The 21,500-nt window shown below is 37.4% G+C and overlaps 1 protein-coding gene across 15 annotated transcripts in view; it reads left to right on the top strand.

Moving 5' to 3' along the window:
- MAPK8 (mitogen-activated protein kinase 8) overlaps positions 1 to 21,500 on the top strand; it is a 130,573-nt gene that overhangs the window by 88,744 nt on the left and 20,329 nt on the right. For all 15 annotated transcript variants that reach the window (XR_013524833.1, XR_013524831.1, XR_013524832.1 and 12 more), the window contains 3 exons: positions 2,391 to 2,520; positions 13,688 to 13,746; positions 13,838 to 13,976. Coding sequence is in view for 12 of the 15 variants with exons in the window: in XM_009009570.6 (XP_009007818.1) it covers positions 2,391 to 2,520; positions 13,688 to 13,746; positions 13,838 to 13,976 (328 nt within the window). In the remaining 3 variants the exon portion in view is untranslated. The remainder of the gene's footprint in view (positions 1 to 2,390; positions 2,521 to 13,687; positions 13,747 to 13,837; positions 13,977 to 21,500) is intronic.

Raw genomic sequence — 21,500 nt, 5'->3', positions numbered from 1 at the left:
TAGTCAGTATTAGGAGTCTGAAAGCCAGCCCTTTGTTCAGGTTTTAGATTTGTAGTATACTAGCTTTATTACTTTTGGTAAATTCATACTGTTAAGCGTATCACCTACTTTACAGAATTGTGAGGATTATATATTTTTATTAAATAATAATATTTAAAAATATATTAATGTTTTTATATGTTTACTCATCCTCAGGTAAGTGCACTTTGAAGTTTGTGTACCAGAATAAAAAAAAGAAAAAATTGATTGTTAGGTCCTCTTAAGCCGTTAGCCTAAGGAATATTTTCATATTTTTGCTGCAAATAATAATTTCTATAAGAGATTTTTATGAAATAGACAAATATTAAACATAAAAATTTTAAACTCATTTGTGTATTACTGAGTCAACTGAATACAGACCTTTTTTTTTTTAAGCATTGTTTTGTGCCCTAACCATAAATAGTAAGATTAATTGAGTCTAGATTGTGGCCTTTGTATCCTCACGTGCTTCTAATTTGTGGAATTGAGTAATCAATGATTAGAAGTTTAATTTTTTTGTATACAGGATAGTGGAATCCACTCAGAACCCTTTGAACTTTTAGAATTTGAAATATGTTTTTGATTTGCCAGATTAAAAATAGTCATGAATGTAATTGTTAAAAATAAAACCTGCTTTATTTGAAGATAGTCAAAACATCTAATAATTTTGTATGACCCCATTGAGTTATTTTGTTTTATTTATTTGAGTAGGATGTATTTGTATATACGGCATTTTACAAGTAAGGATTATAATATTTATGTATATTTTGGTATCTATGTATATATATGTATATAGGCAGTAGTTATATATGGAGAATGAATAGATGTGTGCATTTATGCAGTACCAGTTTCTTAATACATATAGTGCTACATGACATTTGATACAATGAGATAGCTATAAAACAAATTCAAGTTTTCAGTCAGATAAGAAAACTGTTAGCAGTGAGCTGGCTTTCCAAATATTACATACACATAAACAGAACTAGTCTTTTATAGTATGTTATGTGGTCCAGTTTGAGAAGCATGACTTCATGTCTAAACAAATCCAAGTTTTCAGTCAGATAAGAAAATTATTAATCACCAGTGAGCTGGCTTTCCAAATTACATACACATAAACAGAACTAGTCTATTATAGTATGTTACGTGGTCCAGTTTGAGAAACATGACTTCCTGTCTTAGGTCTTCTGGTCTCAACGTTGCTTTTAACTTTCTGACTAACCTTGGGCAAATTAGTTTACCACTGGCCCTCTATTAAGTAATAGAATCCAAATAATTTTCAGGTTCTTTCCATCATAAAATTCTGTAATTTAGAGATACTTTACCTTATTTATGCTTCAGCGTCTCTGACATGTCATATGAGAAAAATGCTGTGTGGTCAGTATCATAGGATGGAGGAAGATATGAAGAGTAATGGGTATGATACTGTGTTTTCCAGTTATAAATTAGCAGCTTCTGATGCCCTGAAATCTAGCATTCATATTTATAAACAACTTGATTTTTAGTTTCCCCTCCAAAACACATTTTTAAGGGCTTTACTACTTTTTAAAAAAATTATAAAATTATCTTTTGTATACATATGTCTGTATATGACTTCCTCTTCTGTATTTATTTTATTGTATCCAAAGGATAGAAAGTAATGTGTTTAAATAGATTATTTAGCAAATCTTCTGAGTAGAATTCGTAAGCTTTTTTTTTTTTTTTTTTTTTTTTTTTTTTTTGAGACAGAGTCTTGCTCTGTCACCAGGCTGGAGTACAGTGACATGATCTCGGCTCACTAAAACCTCCACCTCCCGGATTCAAGCGATTCCCTGCCTCAGCCTCCTGACTAGCTGGGACTACAGGTGTGTTCCACCACACCTGGCTAATTTTTTGTATTTTAGTAGAAACAGGGTTTCACCATTGGCCAGGATAGTCTCAAACTCCTCACCCCGTGATCCATCCATCTTGGCCTCTCAAAGTGCTGGGATGATAAACGTGAGCTACCATGCCCTGCTGCATTCTGTATCCTACCTTTCCTTGATGGAAGTGCAAGGTGAAGGATTCATTTAGCCTTTAAGCTACCTACTGGAGCTAAATAATTATTATGCATTTGTACATTGAGTGGGTGGTTCTTTGAGGCAACACAACAAACAAGCAAGGGTCTCTGTTGTCATAGTCCATTGTCTCTTTGAAACCATTATCATCTTTGGAAATAGTTGCAAAAACAAATATACTGTAATAGATATAGAAGACACACGTTGAGCATCATAGAATGGGAAGTGATCCAGTTACATTTAACTTTGGAGAAAGTGAGAAATCTATATGACTGATTCATGAATTCAGTTTACAGATTTTTGCTTTAAGATTTTTTGTTTTTGAATTTCTTATTACAGTGCAGCTTATGATGCCATTCTTGAAAGAAATGTTGCAATCAAGAAGCTAAGCCGACCATTTCAGAATCAAACTCATGCCAAGCGGGCCTACAGAGAGCTAGTTCTTATGAAATGTGTTAATCACAAAAATGTAAGTGAACAATTTTGGTTTCCTAAGTATAGATGAAATCAAGATTTATTCATGAATACGTGAATATCAAAGACTTTAAATATTATGGGCTTTAAATCATTCTGTATTGAAACACTGTTTAAAAGGGATACACATATATCTGCAGGGTGAATTTTTTCTCAGCTTTATTAAATTGTATCAAAAGAATGGCTCCTGAAATTTGGATTGTATGGTTTCCTGTCATTTAATTTACAAAAGGAGTTTTAAAAAGATAAGTGTTTCAGAAGAATTTTTATTCAGCTTAATCTCATCTGCTTTTTGTTCTCTGACAGGCTAACATTTCAGAAAGTTGTAGCCTTAGCACAGAGATAAAATTGTTCCCATTATACTTTGACACTCTAACTTTAATCATATTGAATATAAAATTCATATCACTTCTTCCTACCCCACTCCCACCTCTTTAAGTGATGGCAGTATTCACTGGTCACTTTATGATGAGGATAATGGGTTTAGCGGAAAGTTTATGAAAATATCTAGAGGGTATTAAGAAATATTTCTAATTTCATTTTCTAATGATTATAAAGATAAGTCTTTATAAAGACATAACATACAACTTATACTCATTTTGAGGATAAAGAGTTACACTTTTTTAAACTTACGTTAAACATACTCATACTTTTGCAATTGTTCTAATGGAATGATTTCTTCAATTGAGGAAATAAACTAGGAGTGCATCTTAAAGATGTAGTAAAAATTTGATTGTTGAAGGAAAGTAGCCTTCAGAGAGGAAGAAGGGCATAAAAAGGGTCCAGAGACAGAGGTTAAACTTACAAAATAATAGGGAGGAAGTTGTGGTAGCCATTCTTGTTCCAAGTGGGAACCTGATGTATTGCTCATCAGTTTTGCTGATGGCGTCCTGCGCATGGGCAGAGCTGCCCCTTGTGGCCTGTGGACACAGTTCCCTGGCAATGGGGCCTTAGTTTTTCCTTGGGGAAGAGTTCAGTTACTCTTACCTCTCAAGACTGGTGACTGCAAAGAAAGGTGGTTTCTTCAACTGCATGGAGTAAGACTAAGCATGTCTCACATGATTAGGCCTCTAGCAGGGGTGGCAGAAGTACATCCAGGCAGTACTCTTAGCACCTAGAAGATTGTGGACAGAGTAGGTACTCAGAACATGTTTGTTCAGTGAGTGAGTGAAAAGCTAAATATGGGAAAACCAGAAATGGTAACTGAATTATTCCACTCCCTAATGGGTGGATATTTTTGCAGTGATTTGCCTTTTAAATAATTTTATCCTCTGTACAGATTGTCTCTTCATTGGTCTAAGCATCTCTGGTTTTCCCCACTCTTTTCATAGATGGTCTTGAATTTCTTGTTAATCTTGGCTTATATTTCTGAGCACACTTTGAAAAGTGACATAATACACAATACTGCATAAGCCAGCTAGCACACAGTACTGCATGTCTGATCAAATCTTCTGAGAGGAGCTGAAGCTTGTAAGCTCTTAACTGTAGACATTAAAATCCTGTTTAGAAATTATGTTCCCATCTGACTCCCATTGTCTTTCTTTGTTACCGGCCTGCTTTACAGATCACATCTGACCTAGTCTTTGCATTTTTTTCTTTTGATTATGGAAAATTAACTACAATGCTTCCTGTTTCTCCCTATTAAATTTCAAAGGTGAAATGTGGTTACTCTTTCTGGTCTACTAGTGATTGCTTTTCTCTTCTTTGTTCTGTCTTTTTACTTGTGGGCTTCACTTCCCAGTTTTGCTTAGGATTTCTTTGTAATAGCTGGATTAATTCATTAGCAACCTTTGAGCATATTGAAGAAATTATGTGCCTAACTATCACAGTTATCCAGCTCTTTCCAATTCATAATCTTATTCACATGGATGTTATTGTTAGAAACATTTTCTAAAATGCCTTTTTGAAATCTTCATATACCTGGGGAGTGGCCAAAATGGCCAAACAAGAACAGCCCTAGAGTGCAGTTTGCAGTGAGAGTGACACAGAGGGCAAGTGATCTCCACATTCCCAACTGAGGTACCAGGTGCATCTCAATGGGACTGGTTGGACAGTGGGTGTAACCCAAGGACAGCAAGCTGAGGCAGGGTGGGTGCTGCCTCACCCAGGAAGTACAGCGAACTGAAGAACCCCCCTCTCACCCACTGGAGGCCATTGGGGGCTTTTCCAGCCACTTCGGTACTCGGCATCTCCCGCAGTCTTTATAGCCCACAGACCAGGAGATTCCTGCCTGCCAGTCGAAGCTTTCCAGCACAGCTGTTTCAGCCAGTGCCACAGGTTTCTAGCACAAAAACCTGCACAAAACTGGGCAGCTGTTTTAACTGGCACCCAGAACACCTGGGAGAAAGAGCCACCCATTCACCTGAAAAAGAAGGGGCTAAAAGCAGGGAGCCAGGTGATCTGGCTCGGCAGGTCCCATCCACACAGACACCAGCAATCTGAAATGTGCTGGCTTGACAGTTTTGCAGCCAATGCAGCAGTTTGAGCTTGATTGAGCTTGACCTGAACGGTCAAGCTCCATGGGGGAAGGAGCGTTTTCCATTACGGAGGCAGTCCGCCATTACTGAGGCGGTCTGCCATTACTGAGGCAATCCACCATTACTGAGGTAGTCTGCCATTACTAAGGCAGTTCTAACTTTACCTGTGTAAACAGAACTGCAAGGAAGTTTACACAGCAGCTGGGCAGAGCCTGAAGCAGCTCAGCAATGCATCTGCAGGCAGACTGTGACTAGCATCCCTCCTTGCTGGACAGGGCATCTCTGAAAAAAGGCAGCAGCATGTCAGGGACTTATAAATAAAGCCCCACCTTCCCAGGACAGAGCACCTAGGAAGAGAGGTGGTTGTAAGTTCTGCTGCAGCAGACTTAAACATCCCTGCCCACCAGCTCTAAACAGAACAACAGAGCTTCCAGCACAGCACTTGAGCCCTGATAAGGGACAGATTGCCTCCTCAAGCGGCTCCCTGATGCCCATATATCCAAAGAGGCACTTCACAAAGGTGAGCTCTGGCTGACATCTGTCAGGTACCCTCTGGGACAAAGATACCAGAAGAAAGAACAAGCAGCAACTCTTATTGTTCTGCAGCCTCCGTGGATGATTCCCAGGCATGCAGGATCTGTAGTGGACCTTCAGCACTCCTGCAGCAGAGGGGCCTGACTATTAGAAGGAAAACTAAAAAACAGAAAGGGTTAGCTTCAACATCAGCAGAAAGGACATCCACTCAGAGACTCCATCCAAAAGTCACCAACTTCAAGGAACAAAGGTAGATAAATTCATGAAGATGGGAAGAAATCAGCGCAAAAGGATGAAATCACCAAAAACCAGAACATCTTCCCTCCTCCAAGGAATCACAACTCCTCACCAGCAAGGGAACAAAACTGGATGGAGAATGAGTTTGACAAATTGACAGAAGCAGGCTTCAAAAGGTGGGAAATAACAGACTTCTCTGAGCTAAAGGAACATGTTCTAACCCAATGCAAAGAAACTAAAAACCTTGAAAAAAGGTTAGACAAAAATGCTAACTAGAATAACCAGCTTAGAGAAGAACATTAACGACTTGATGGAGCTGAAAAACACAGCACAAGAACTTCATGAAGCATACACAAGTTTCAATAGCCAGATCAATCAGGTAGAAGAAAGGATATCAGAGATTGAAGACCAACTCAATGAAATAAAATGAGAAGGCAAGATCAGAAAAAAAGAGTGAAAAGAAATGAACAGAGCCTCCAAGAAATATGGGATTATGTGAAAAGACCTAATCTGTGTTTGATCGGTTTACCTAAATGTGACGAGGAGAATGAATCCAAGCTGGAAAACACTCTTCAGGTTATTATCCAGAAGAACTTCCGCAACCTAGCAAGACAGACCAGTATTCAAGTCCAAAAAATACAGAGAACACCACAAAGGTATTCCTCAAGAAGAGCAACCCCAAGGCACATAATCGTCAGATTCACCAGGGTTGAAATGAAGGAGAAAATGCTAAGGGCAGCCAGAGAGAAAGGTCACATTACCCACAGGTAGCCTATCAGACTCACAGCAGATCTCTCAGCAGAAACCCTACAAGCCAGAAGAGCGTGAGAACCAATATTCAACATCCTTAAAGAAAAGAACTTTCAACCCAGAATTTCATATTCAGCCAAACTAAGCTTTGTAAGTGAAGGAGAAATAAAATTCTTTATGGACAAGCAATTATTGAGAGATTTCATCACCACCTGACTTACCCTACAAGAGCTCTTGAAGGAAGCACTAAACATGAAAAGGAATAACTGGTACTAGCCATTGCAAAAACATAGCAAATGGTAAAGACCATTGACACAATGAAGAAACTGTGTCAACTAATGGGCAAAAGAACCAGCTAGTATCAAAATGGCAGGATCACATTCACACATAACAATGTTAACCTTAAATGTAAATGGGCTAAATGCCCCAATCAAAAGACACAGACTGGCAAATTGTATAAAAAGTCAAGAGCCATTGGTGTGCTGTATTCAAGAGACACATCTTACAGGCAAAGACACACATAGAATCAAAATAAAGGGATGGAGGAAGACTTACCAAGCAAATGGAGAGCAAAAAAAAAAAAAAAAAAAAAAAGCAGGGGTTGCAGTCCTAGTCTCTAATAAAATAAACTTTGAACCAACAAAGATCAAAAGAGACAGAGAAGATCATTACATAATGGTAAAAGGATCAATGCAACAAGAAGAGCTAATGATCCTAAATATTTACATAACTCAAAACAGGAGCACCCAGATGCATAAAGCAAGTTCTTAACGATCTACAAAGAGACTTAGACTCTCACATAATAGTGTGAGACTTTAACCCTCCACTGTCAATATTAGATCAACAAGACAGAAAATTAACAAGGATATCCAGGACTTAAACTCAGATCTGGACTGAGTGGACCTAATAGACATCTACAGAACTCTCCACCCCAAATCAACAGAACATACATTCTTCTCAGCACCACATCACACTTACTCTAAAATTGACCACATAATTGGAAGTAAATCACTCCTCAGCAAATGCAAAAGAACAGAAATCATAAAAACCAGTTGTAATCAAATTACCACTCAGGATTAAGAAACTCACTCAAAACTGCGTAACTACATGAAAACTGAACAACCTGCTCCTGAATGACTATCAGATAAATAATAAAATGAAAGCAAAAATAAAGATATTCTTCAAAACCAATAAGAACAAAGAAGCAACATACCAGAATCTCTGGGACACATTTAAAGCAGTGTCTGGAGGGAAATTTATGGCACTAAATACCCATATGAGAAGTGAGAAAAGATCTAAACTCAATATCCTATCATCAAAATCAAAAGAACTACAGTAGCAAGGTCAAACAAATTCAAAAGCTAGCAAAGACAAGAAATAAGTAAGATCAGAGCAGAACTGAAGGAGATAGAGACACAAAAAACCCTTCAGAAAATCAATAAATCCAGAAGCTGGTTTTTTGAAAAGATCAACGAAATAGACCAGCCAGACTAACAAGAAAGAGAGAAAGCTGGGCGCAGTGGCTCAAGCCTGTAATCCCAGCACTTTTGGGAGGTCGACGCGGGTGGATCAAGAGGTCAAGAGATCGAGACCATCCTGGTCAACAACATGGTGAAACCCCGTCTCTACTAAAGATACAAAAAATTAGCTGGGCATGGTGGCGTGTGCCTGTAATCCCAGCTACTCAGGAGGCTGAGGCAGGAGAATTGCCTGAACCCAGGAGGCAGAGGTTGCGGTGAGCCGAGATCACGCCATTGCACTCCAGCCTGGGTAACAAGAGTGAAACTCCATCTCAAAAAAGAGAAAGAAAGAGAGAAGAACTGAATAGATGCAATAAAAAATGATAAAGGGGATATCACCATGGATTTCACAGAAATACAAACTACTATCAGAGATGACTACAAACAACTCTATGCAGATAAACCAGTAAATTTAGAAGAAATGGATAAATTTCTGGACACTTAAACACCCTCCCAAGACCAAACCAGGAAGAGGTTGAAACAAAGTCTGAAGTAGAGGCAGCAGTTAATAGCCTGCCAACCAAAAAAAGTCCAGGTCCAGATGGGTTCACAGCCGAATTCTACCAGATGTACGAAGAGGAGCTAATATTATTCCTTCTGAAACTATTCCAAACAATACTAAAAGAGGGAATCCTCCCTAACTCATTTTATAAAACCAGCATCATCCTGAGGCGAAAACTTGGCAGAGATACGACTAAAAAAGAAAACTTCAGGCCAATATCCATGATGCACATCGATGCAAAAATCTTCAATGAAATACTGGCAAACTGAATGCAACAGCACATCAAAAAGCTTATCCATCACAACCAAGTCAGCTTCATTCTGGGGATGCAAGGCTGGTTCAACATACACAGATCTATAAATGTAATCCATCACATAAGCAGAACCATAGACAAAAACCACATAATTATCTCAATAGATACAGAGAAGGCCTTTGACAAAATTCAACAGCCTTTATGCTAAAAACTCTTAACAAACTACGTATCGATGGTACGTATCTCAAAATAACAGCTATTTGTGACAAACCCACAGCCAATATCATGCTGAATGGGCAAAAACTGGAAGCATTCCCTTTGAAAATTGGCACTAGACAAGGGTTCCTTCTCTCACCATTCCTATTCAACATAGTATTGGATGTTCTAACCAGAGCAGTCAGGCAAGAAAAAGAAATAAAGGGTATTCAGTTGGAAAAAGACAAAGTCAAATTGTCTCTATTTGCAGATATCATGATTGTATATTTAGAAGACCCCACTGTCTCAGCCCAAAATCTCCTTAGGATGCTAAGCAACTTCAGCAGAGTCTCAGGATACAAAATCAGTGTGTAGAAATCACAAGCATTGCTATACAGAAGTACCAGACAAACAGAGAGCCAGATAAAGAGTGAACTCCCATTCACAATTGCTACAAAGAAAATACAATACCTAGGAATACAACTAACAAAGGACATGAAGGACCTCTTCAAGGAGAATTACAAACCACTGCTGAAGGAAATAAGAAGGGACACAGATGGAAAACTATTCCATGCTTATAGTTTGGAAGAATCAGTATCATAAAAATGACCATACTGTCCAAAGCAATTTATAGATTCAATGCTATCCCCATCAAACTACCATTGACCGTCTTCACAGAACTGGAAAAAAACACCTTAGACTTATTACAGAACCCAAAAAGAGCCCACATAGCCAAGACAATCCTAAGGAAAAAGAACAAAGCTGGAGGCATCACTCTACCTGACTTCAAACTATACTACAACGCTGCAGTAATTAAAGCAGCATGGTACTTGTACCAAAACAGACATACAGACCAATGGGACAGAAAAGAAGTCTCAAGTAATGCCACACATCTACAACCATTTGATCTTTAACAAACCTGACAAAAACAAGCAATGGGGAAAGGATTCCCTGTTTAAATGGTGTTGGGAAACCTGGCTAGCCATGTGCAGAAAGCTGAAACTGGACTCCTTCCTTACACCTTATGCAAAAATTAACTCAAGATGGATTAAAGATTTAAACATAAGACCTAGTAGCATAAAAACTCTGGAAGAAAACCTAGGCAAAACCATTCAGGGCATAGGCATAGGCATAGGCAAGGACTTCATGACTAAAACACCAAAAGCAATGGCAACAAAAGCCAAAATAGAAATATGGGATCTAATTAAACTTAAGAACTTCTGCACAGCAAAAGAAACTATCATTAGAGTGAACTGGCAACCAAGAGAATGGGAAAAACATTTTGCCAAGCTATCCATCTGACAAAGAGCTAATATCCAAAATCTATAAATAACTTAAACAAATTTACATGAAAAAACTCCATCAAAAAGTGGGTGAAAGATAGGAACAGATACTTTTCAAAAGAAGACATTTATGCAGCCAGCAATCATGAAAAAATGCTTATCGTCACTGTCATTAGAGAAATGCAAATCAAAACCACATTGAGATACCGTCTCATGCCAGTTAGAATGGCAATCATTAAAAAGTCTGGAGACAACAGTTGCTGGAGAGGATGTGGAGAAATAGGAACGCTTTTACATTGTTGGTGGGAGTATAGATTAGTTCAACCATTGTGGAAGACAGTCTGGCAATTCCTCAAGGATCTAGACATAGAAATACCATTTGACCCAGCAATGCCTTTACTGGGTATATACCCCAAGAATTATAAATCGATCTATTATAAAGACACATGCACATGTATGTTCATTGTGGCAGTGTTTACCATAGCAAAGACGTGGAACCAACCCAAATGCCCATCAGCGATAGACTACGTAAAGAAAATGTGGCACATATATACCATGGAATACTGTGCAGCCATAAAAAGGATGAGTTCATGTCCTTTGCAGGGACATGGATGAATCTGGAAACCATCATTCTCAGCAAACTGACACAAGAACACAAAACCAAACACTGCATGCTCTCACTGATAAGTGGGTGCTCAACAATGAGAACACATGGACACAGGGAGGGACACACTGGGGTCTGTTGTGGGGTAGGGGGCTAGGAGTGGGATAGCAGGGGGTAGGGAGATTGGGGAGGGATAACATTAGGAGAAATACCTAAAGTAGGTGAAGGGGGGATGATTGCAGCAAACCACCATGGCATGTGTATACCCGTTTAACAATCCTGCAAGATCTGCACATGTACCCCAGATCTCAACATAAAATTAAAAAAAAAAAAATCTTCATATACTGTGTCTGGTTACATTTTTCTGATTGATTGCTATTGTTCTTTGTTGTTTTTATTCATGTAAGAAACAGTATTTCTCAATGAACTTTAACCTGCTCCTGGTAATTGTTACTTCTTTTGAAGTAACAATTATATAGTTACATACCACCACTAGTCAATCATTGACTTGCTTGACTGTCCAGTCTATAACTGATGTAATATCCTTTTTGAAAAATAGGACAACTATCTGTTTGAATCTTTTTTTATAACAGCTTTATTGAAATATAATTTATGTGTCATATAATTCACCCATTTGAAGTATACCACTTAATGGTTTTTAGTATATTCAGTGATATGTAGGAGCATCACTACAGTCAGTTCTAGAATATTTTTATCACCTCAGAAATAAATCTTTTATTCTTTAACTCTCATTCCCCTACCTTCCATCCTTCTCAGCTCTAAACAACCACTAATCTCCTTTCTGTCTCTATATGCCTTTAATCTTTAATACCTCTCTTCTACTCTAGGCCTTCCCAGATATTAATGAAAATAGTTTTACTATTTGTCCGAGTTTCCTATTGTGTATTGCACTTGAACTTATATAGAGCAGCTAGATGCTTTCTATCTTAAATTTGTTTGACCTTTTCTGCTGTATTATTTTTCTGAATTTATTCATTGAACAAATATTTAAATACCTTATGTAAAGCTTAATGCTTAGTAGAAAATCATTAATTCTACCCTTATAACATTTATGCCACAAAATTCCCATCCCTAAGTATCATTGTCAGCAAACATTTTTACATGTATGTCATGTAACTTGCCGTGTACTAGTTGATAAAAGTGATTAAGACACAGTTCTTTGTAATAATTATCCTCTGTGGCAGGGATGAGGCTGATGTAAAAATGAGACTAGACTGCAGTGTGTTGAGTACTCTAACAACATTAGAAGATAACTGGGACAAAGTAGAATAGTTAACTCTGTCAGGGACTAGGGATTGTCAGAATCTACAAAGAGGTTCATCTGGAAGATAATTAAGTTCGGTAGATAAATAATAAGCATAGAGAATTGTTTGTTTAAAAATATCATTTTTAAAATGACATTTTTGAAACTTATTGCTAGCTAAAGTATAATATGGGACTTAGCAGGAGATAAAGTGAGTTGAGGCTTATCTTGGAGGCTTTTTAATATACTGCAAGTGCAAGGGAGTTTCAGAATATATTTGTCGGCTTTAAATTTTTGAGGAGTTAAGTAATATGGTCAGGTCTTTCTTTTACCATGTTATAGGTGGTAAGTGGTAGCTGGATTTGTATAAAACCATCGTTAGTGACCCTACTTGTCTTAGTCAGCTCAGGCTACCATAACAAAATACTGTACACTGGGTGTCTTAACAGATTTATTTCTCACCATTCTATAGGCTGGGAAGGTCAAGATCAATTCTTGATGAGGGCCTGCTTCCCGACTTAGAGGTGGCCAACTTTTCACTTTGTCCTCACTTGCCTTTCTTCAGTGTGTGCTCAAAGAGAGGGAAAGAAAAATTGCTCTTTCTCTTCTCTTGTTTTAGGCCACTAATTCCATTGTGAGGGCCCCAAGCTCATGACCTAATCTAACCCTTATTACCTTCCAAAGTCCCCATTTCCAAATATCACACTGGGGGCTAGGACTTAAACATATGAATTGTGCGGAGTAGGGGTGTGGGGGAAGACAATCAATCTGTAACACTAGTGTTAGAAGGAGTTACAGCATGAACAGTCTAGATAAGATGTTGAAGTCTTCAACCTATTTATAGCACAGGGAATGGAAAAAAGAGATTGATGGTCAGACTGACAGTAGAATGGACAGCATTCTATGAGTATTTATTATGGTGCAGATACTGAAAAAGGAGTCAAAAATCACTCTGAGCCTTCTTTTGTAAAAGAGAGGGTGTACTGAAAAAGTAAGCGGTTTTGGTAGGAATGAAAATGAATTCAGTGTTATCTTATTTGTGAAATGTCTATGCAGAAAGTGAAAAGAAATAGATTAAGCACAGTAGTGGGAATGAAGGGATATGCTTATGGATGAGCCAGTGAAATAGACTGGGAATGAAGAAAGCTGGGCAAGTGCAGTATTATGAAAAACCAAGGGAGGAAAGAGCTGAGATTATATAGGGACACTTAATTGGAAAATAACTGGTAGAAGGCATTTAAAATTTGCTGATAAATTGTGTAGAGATTTGTATAATGTAAGGTAAGTGCTTGATAATTGACTTCATAAATGGAATTACAGATAAATGGGTTACACATCCTCTGTACCTCCACCTATCCATTACCTCCTCCAACTCCTGCCCATAAAGTGGCAGTATGTAACATAAAAGCAATTACTTGAGATTAGAATATAAAGAAAGATTTTAAACTGATGTTAGTTTTTTTTAACCCATGTATTTGTAGTTCCCAAATTAAATTATTAGGAAGTAATTTCTAATTTTTCTGTCCCTCGGCTTTTACCATAGATAATTGGCCTTTTGAATGTTTTCACACCACAGAAATCCCTAGAAGAATTTCAAGATGTGTAAGTATAATAATTAAAATTTGTTAAGTTAATACATTTTTCTTAGATTGCTGCTGGACACTTTAGCTGTTCTCTTTTTTCACCCATGAAGTTACATAGTCATGGAGCTCATGGATGCAAATCTTTGCCAAGTAATTCAGATGGAGCTAGATCATGAAAGAATGTCCTACCTTCTCTATCAGATGCTGTGTGGAATCAAGCACCTTCACTCCGCTGGAATTATTCATCGGGTTAGTAGAAAAAAACTATCAGCATATACCCTTCGTTTTCTCATTAAGGTGAAATTCACATTAACAAAAGTAACCATTCTAAAGTGGCATTTGGTACATTCACAGTGTTGTACAACTACCACCCACATTAAATTCAAAAATATTTTTGTTACCCCACAAGAAGACCTCACATTTCTTTAGCAGTTCTGCATCTTTGTCCTGGCGTGATACCAGTCTGCTTTCTGTGTCTATAGATTTGCCTGTATATTTCCATTTATGTGAAATATAGCATGATGTTTTCAAGATTTCTCCATGTTGCACCATGTATCAATAGTTCATTCCTTTTTATGACTGAATACTATTCTATATACCAATTTTGTTTATCCATCCATTTATTGATGGACATTTGTATTATTTCTACCTTTCAGCTATTATGGATAGTGCTATGAAAATTCACGCACAAATATCTGTTTTCAGTCCTGGGTATATACCTAGGACTGGAACTGCTGGGTCATACGGTAATTCTCTAGTTAACTTTTTGAGGAACCATCAAACTGTTTGCACAGTGACTGCACCATTTTACATTCCTACTAGCAGTGTATGAGGGTTCCAGTTTCCTCACATCCTTGCCGGTATTTATCTGACTTTATAAATTCTAGCCATCCTAATGACTATGAAGTGGTGTTCCTTGTAGTTTTACTTTGCATTTCCCTAACGACTAATGTTGAGCACTTTTCATGTGCTTGTGGCCATTTGTGTGTCTTTGGAGAAATGTGTATTTAAGCCCTTTGCTCATTTTTAAATTAAGTTATCTTTTTGTCGTTACTGTAGCATTTCTTTATGTATTCCATGTTTGAAACCTTTATCAAGTATATAATTTGTAAATATTTTCTCACATTCTGTACGTTGTTCACTTTGCTGATGATTTCCTTTAATGCACAAAAGCTGCAATTTTAATGAAATACAATTGTTTCTTTCATCACTTGTGCTTTTGGTATGTGCCACTAAACGTGGCAGTTTAGTTGTGCCAGCACCATTTGTTAGCAGCTATCACCACCATCCATCTCCAGAATTCTTTTTATCTTGTGAAGCTGAAACTCTGTACCCACTAGACAGTAATTCCGTATTTTCCTCTGCCTGCAGCCCCTGACAGCCATCATTCTATTTTCTGTCTGTATGATTTTGGCTACTGTAAACACCTCATATAAGCAGAATCATGCAGTATTGGCCTCCTTGCACCTAGCTTATTTCACTTAGCATAATGAGCTGAAGATTTATCCATGTTGCAGCATATGTCAGAATTTTCTTCCTTTTTAAGACTGAATAATATTCCATTTATGTATATACCATACTTGCTTATCCATTCGTCGATCAGTGGACACTTGGGTTGGTTCTGCATTTAGCTGTTGTCCAAGTATCTGTTTGAGACCCTGCTTTCAGTTCATTTGGTCATATAGCCAGAAGCAGAATTGCTGTATCACATGGTGATTCTGTTCAACATTTTGAGAAACTGCCACATTGTTTTCCATAGCAGCTCTACCAGTTTACATTCCCACCAATGGTGCAGAAGGGATTCAGTTATTCTTCATTCTTACCAACACTTTTATTTTTTTTCATAGTAACCATCCCAATGGATGTGAGGTGGTTTCCAATTGTTTTTAAGTTGCCTTTTTCTAGGTTCTGAGTTCACTCGATTGCCATAAATCAAGTGAATATTTTCACTTGAATATTCAATTATTCCTCATCCTTACCAACACTTTATTTTTTCATAGTAACCATCTTAATGGGTTTGAGGTAGTTTCCTATTGTTTTTAAGTTGCCTTTTTCTAGGTTCTGAGTTCACTTGATTGCCATAAATCAACTCCATGTTTTCACTTTGAATATTTTCCAGAATCCTGAAAATGTTTATTCTGACACTTTGATGTTTTATGGTGCTTCTGTGGAGCTGTTTTGGCTGACATCACTGCCTCTCATCAAATTCTTAGGATCATTGTATTTCACTGATTTATATGAAACAGTGCAAAAACAGTTTGTTTTTGCTCTGAAGTGAAGCAGAATACAAAATAAGCTGATATTATTACCAGTCATTCCAAATTGGGAATTGAATATTACCAAATTACCAAAATTGAGTATTTGTCAGAGTTAGTTTTTTAAAAATATATATTCAGAAATATTTTATATGTTTGTTTTCTGGGAATTTTAACTGCTTTTTTACAACATAATTAGCTTGTTATACAATTTATTTAATGTATACAATTCAATGTTTATTATATTCAAAAATTGTGCGCTAATTACCACAATCTAATTTTGGAACATTCTATTGCCCTAAAAGAAATCCAAATCCACTCATCTTTATTTCCCATCTTTTACCTCTAGCCTTAAGCAAACATTAATCTACTTTCCGTCTTTGTATATTTGTCTATTCTGGACATAGAATAGACCATTTGTCTATTTCTATACATAGAATTATATAATATGTGATATCTTGTGATTGACTTCTTTTACCTAGCATAACGTTTTCAAGGTTCATTCATATATTTATTGTGTGTCAGTCCTTCATGTCATTTTACTGACAAATATTTTGCTGTATAGATACATTGTTTATCCATCAATTGATTATAATTTTAGGTTGTTACCACTATTATGGATAAGCTGACATGAACATGTAAAATGTTTTGTATGGCTGTATGTTTTGTATTTTAGTTAAATCTAGCTTATTCTTTGAAAAGCATTGAGAGGAATTTTTTTTTTTTAAGATACAGACTCTTATTCTGTCAGAGTAAGAATGCAGTGACATAATTATAGCTCACTGCAGCCTCAAACTCCTCCTGGGTTCAGTAGGTTGAAAGGAATTTTTTTTTTTTTTTTTTTGAGACAGGGTCTTTCTCTGTCACCCAAATAAGTGCAGTGGCATGAATATGGCTCACTACAGCCTTGACCTCCTTGGCTCAATGATCCTCCCACTTCAGCCTCCCAAGTAGCTAAGACTTCAGGCATGTACCACCATGTCCAGCAAATCTTTAATTTTTTTTTTTTTGGTAGAGATGGGGTCTTGCCATCTTGCCCAGGCTGGTCTTGTATTCCTGGCCTGAAGCAATCTACCCACCTCAACCTCCCAAAGTGCTGAGCCATCATGCCTAGCCTGGGATTTTTAAAAATTATTTAATTCAGTGGAATTACATCTTCCTTCTGAGTCACCTGCATCAAATAACCTTACCCATACAATAAAATAAATATAGAGATAGTTTTCACAGTATAAGACAATTATGTCTCTGAGTTATTGAGGCTTATCCTTTTTGGTTAAGTGAACGAACAGTCCTGCTACAGGCTTATCCTTAATTATCTTCTAAGTGAATTTCTTGTATATTACATATACAGCTGCTCTAATAATATGTCAAATGCAATTTTTAAATAACATAATAAAAATCTCTTTAAGTGGGACATATCTTCCTAAGCCCCTACTCATACACTATGTCAAGTAGAGCAGAAGAGTTAAACCTCTAGGTTTGGTTTGTTTCCTGAGTCCTTAGACCAGGGCAGTAATCAGCATGGTGGAAGTTCATTTGATCTTAGTAAAGCACACCCCTCCAAATAGAAAGCTTCCAGATTAAGGGGGATCTCAAGTGGTTAGACCAGAAAAGAGAAAATGGTAGAAGATAGAATACAATGTAAACAACAAGAACCATAAAAAAGTAACACAAAACTACAAAATATTTTCCAAAATTATATTTTACTAAAATTTTACTAATATTTTATAAAATTTTAAAATAAAGCAATATTTAAGGTAATGTGTTAATGGGATTAGTCCTTTAGTTTAAAAAGGTCGGATTTGGGCAGCACACAAAAGCTCAACAACTGCATGTTTCCATAACACAAACATTTGTAGCTAACGTCAAAAGGCTAAAGGCAGAGGGGTTGGCAGACATATACCAGGAAAATGCAAGCATCAAAACAAGGAAAACTATTTAATGAGATAAAGTTGAATATGGTGAGGTTTGAGAGGAAGCATTGTTCTCTGGGAATAGTCTCACATTTTAAGGATGAGGGATACTATCCAGCTAGGAGAGAGAACTTGATACATGAAGTAGAGTTGCTATGCAAAAAGCTTAAACTGTAGAAAATAGAAAAATGGCACAAACACAGTAGTAATGGGAGATTCTGACTTACTGCCTTAGTATTAGTACATAAAGTGGTAAAAATGAAGTACATCTATAGAAAATTTCTTAATGTAATAAAGTGGAGCTAATGAGACCTACTGGGGTCTGTTACCTATTGTAAAGAATCTGCCTTTATCTTAGCTTGGGCTGTGTGGGAAACTCTAGAGTAGAGATACGCATTTAAGTTTTTTGCAGCTGGTCTTGAGGCCATGATTGGTACTCATCTCTCTGCTCTACTTCTTCTAGATTCACCTCCACTGGCTAGTACCTATGCTGGTCTGAGGTTGCTTTCTTAGTGAAATAACCTGACTCATTCCTTAGGAGTCAGTATTAGGAGTGGAGTACCACATAGTTACCCCGAGACTCAAGCTGATGAGGTCCCACCATCTAGATAGTTGTGGGTCTCTATGGGAAAGAGCCAAGTGGTGTGCATGGCTCTTTGCTTGGAAGTGACAGGTCATTTCTGCTCAGAGTGCATTGACAGAAGCATAGGACTTGCTTAATTTGTAAGGCAATGGGGAAATATAGGGAGAGCAGGCTTCAGAATGATGATGAGCACCAGTCTCTGCCACAGTCTGCCCTTCTGGCTGGCAGACATTCCTTTGCTCCCTTTATTACACAATTCCTTAAGGGAAATAACCCAAAGTCCTATTTCATCAAGATATTTATCAAATCTAGACATTGTTCCTCTTGGTCCAGGAACATAGGAACTGGAATGACCAAATTATATGGCCACCCCTATAACCACCACCCCTGCCGCCAAATACCCTAGATAGAGTGGTCAGACAGGGCTAGTATTATCACACTGAACAATCTCATTTAGAAAACTGAAAAACGCAGTCATTGGTTAGTTGTAATTAAATTCTTATGTACAGACATTGTGAATGTCCCTTGCCCTGGGTGTGGGGAATATTCCTAATCAGCCCTGACTCTGATCTCTTTGGTTTTCTGTAATACCTGGCTCTACTCTGTGGGAGAGTCATCTTTTTTGCTATCCTCATGAATGTAATACCTGAAGTGGGTATTGAAGAATGTATTCTCCTTGAGGGCTGCTCACCTCTCTCAGCCTGCCTCTTTCTTATAAAAGATTGTGGCCCAAAGGTCATTTTAAGGCCATATTTCTCACCCTTGCCACTATTGACACGTTGGCCCAAACAGTTTTTTGACAGTGCGTGGTGGAATGTTTAGCAGCATTCCTAGATGCCAGTAGCACTTCCCAGTTGTGACAGTCAAAAATGTTTCCTGACATTGCCAGGAAATGTTATCTGGGGGCAAAATACTGTAAATTGAGAACTTCTATTGGAAATATAGAAGCATCATAGACCTTTGGCATTAATGGTCTGACAGTTAGCTGACTCTTTCAGAAATTTAAGAGATTTCTTATCTTTCTGATTGTAGTTCTTTCAAAGCATCTTTGTTAATCATGGGTCCTATATTCTTAGACTTAATTGAGGCTGTCTTTAGTCTTCCTGTAAGCTTTCAAGCCTCTGTTGGCAGACTGAGGCAATTTTATCAGTTGAACGATTTTACAGAACTTTTTTCCTGAAAAGCTTTCATAATTATTATATGAAAATAATGCATAGAAATCAACGCAAGATATCAGTGACTTAAAGCAATATTTATTGTTTACTTGGGTCTGCAGGATTGGCTGTGTAACACTGCTCCAAACCTTGGGTCAAGTTCAGGCTTGTCCCATATTGAGATTTCAGCATCTAAACTGAAGCGTCCACCAAGGACATCCTTTATCATGGTGAAAGGTAGAAGAGCAAGAGCTATGCTAAATTAAGCTCATTCCTGCATATTGCATTGGCCAAAGTAAGACAAGTAACTGAACTTATCAGTAGGGTAGGGACACATTCTGGGGTGGGCAGGAATATTTGCAGAACAATCTACTACTATACCTTCTTTCAGGCATCTTGTAGCATTTAGCTTTTCCAAAATGGCAAGACCCTGAAATTCTAGGCTCTGTTCCCTTTTATTTCTGCTTTAAAAGGTTGCTACTTCTTTTAAATGCAACCCCAGTAAGCTACCAACACAAACTACTGAAGTCTTGCTTTCCAGTCTCTTCTAGAACAGGGTTCAGCAAAGTTTTTCTGTAAAAGCCATGTAGTAACTATTTTAGGCTTTGTGGATAATAGTCTGTGTCACAGCTACAAGACTGCCATTGTAACACAAAAGCAGCCATAGGCGATATGTACTTGAATGAGCATGACTGTGTTCCAATATCAACACTTTCTTTACAAACCAGGCCAGCCTTAATTTGCCAGCTCCTGTGCTAGAGCTTCAGATTCATTGTACAAGTGGCTGTGCAAATGACAGCTTCATGAAATGTTTTGCTACTACATAACCTAGATCACCTTTCCAACCTTTGATGTGAGTTTCCCTGCTGCTCAACTGCTAAGCCAGGATCTTATGTTTTTGTAACAGTTAACACCCCACCTCTGACACCAGTTTTAGTGTTAGAGTAGACTCAGCTATACTGAAGTAACAGATAAACCCGTAATTGTCAGTGGCTTAACACAGCTCAGGCTTATTTCCCTTGCTGAGTGTCTGGTGCAGCTCATAGTGGGGGTGTGGACTGTGCATTTACATAGATGATCAGCAACCCAGGCTTCCAGAGAATCCTCTGTCTGGAATGTTCCTAATCATCAAAGCAGGGCAGGAGACCACAGGAGGTTGTACACTGGCCCTTCTCTTCTTTACTTCCACTCACATCCCATGAACTACAACTACCTATGTGCCCTTGCCTAAATGAGGAAGCAAGAAAAATTGGGGAAGAAGATAGAATGTTGGATTAGTTCCACTGCCTACGTAAATTCTAAGTTACTATTCTTATATATAGTTAACAGTATAATTAACAGCTGTAAGGTACGTATTGATATATATGGATGAATTTCAATTGATATTCTTTGAGGCTCTTTTGACAATTTTTTTGCCTAACAAAAAGTACCTGTCTTTAAAAATTGTTATTTTGTCAATTTTTTCAAAATAAAGTGCTTAAAATTGGAATGTTGTTTCTAAATCGGAATCTGCTAGTATGAAGAGCCAGTAATCTTAACCATCACACTAGACGTTGAAGTAGTATCAAAGCTTGTAATATTTATTTTTGAACATGCAATATTTCTTTGCTGAGATGCTATATTTTAGAAATAGCAACATCATATTTACAGAATAGCAATAATGAAATTTTTTTTTCTTCTTGCTCATAAGACCTTCGAATTGTTGGTATATTTAATTTCATAAAGCCACTAGATTGCTTATCTTCTAAACCCATCCATGATTGTCTGTCAAAATATGTTAAAGACAGCATCCATGCTTTTTTGGATATTAACATTACAAAAGAATAGTTGTCTTTTAAGCCAGCTATTTTTCTTTTTTGTATTCATCA

This window comes from Callithrix jacchus, chromosome 12 (genome assembly GCF_049354715.1).
Source record: "Callithrix jacchus isolate 240 chromosome 12, calJac240_pri, whole genome shotgun sequence".
NCBI classification, from domain to species: Eukaryota; Metazoa; Chordata; class Mammalia; order Primates; family Cebidae; genus Callithrix; species Callithrix jacchus.
This window is presented reverse-complemented; position numbering and strand designations above follow the sequence as displayed.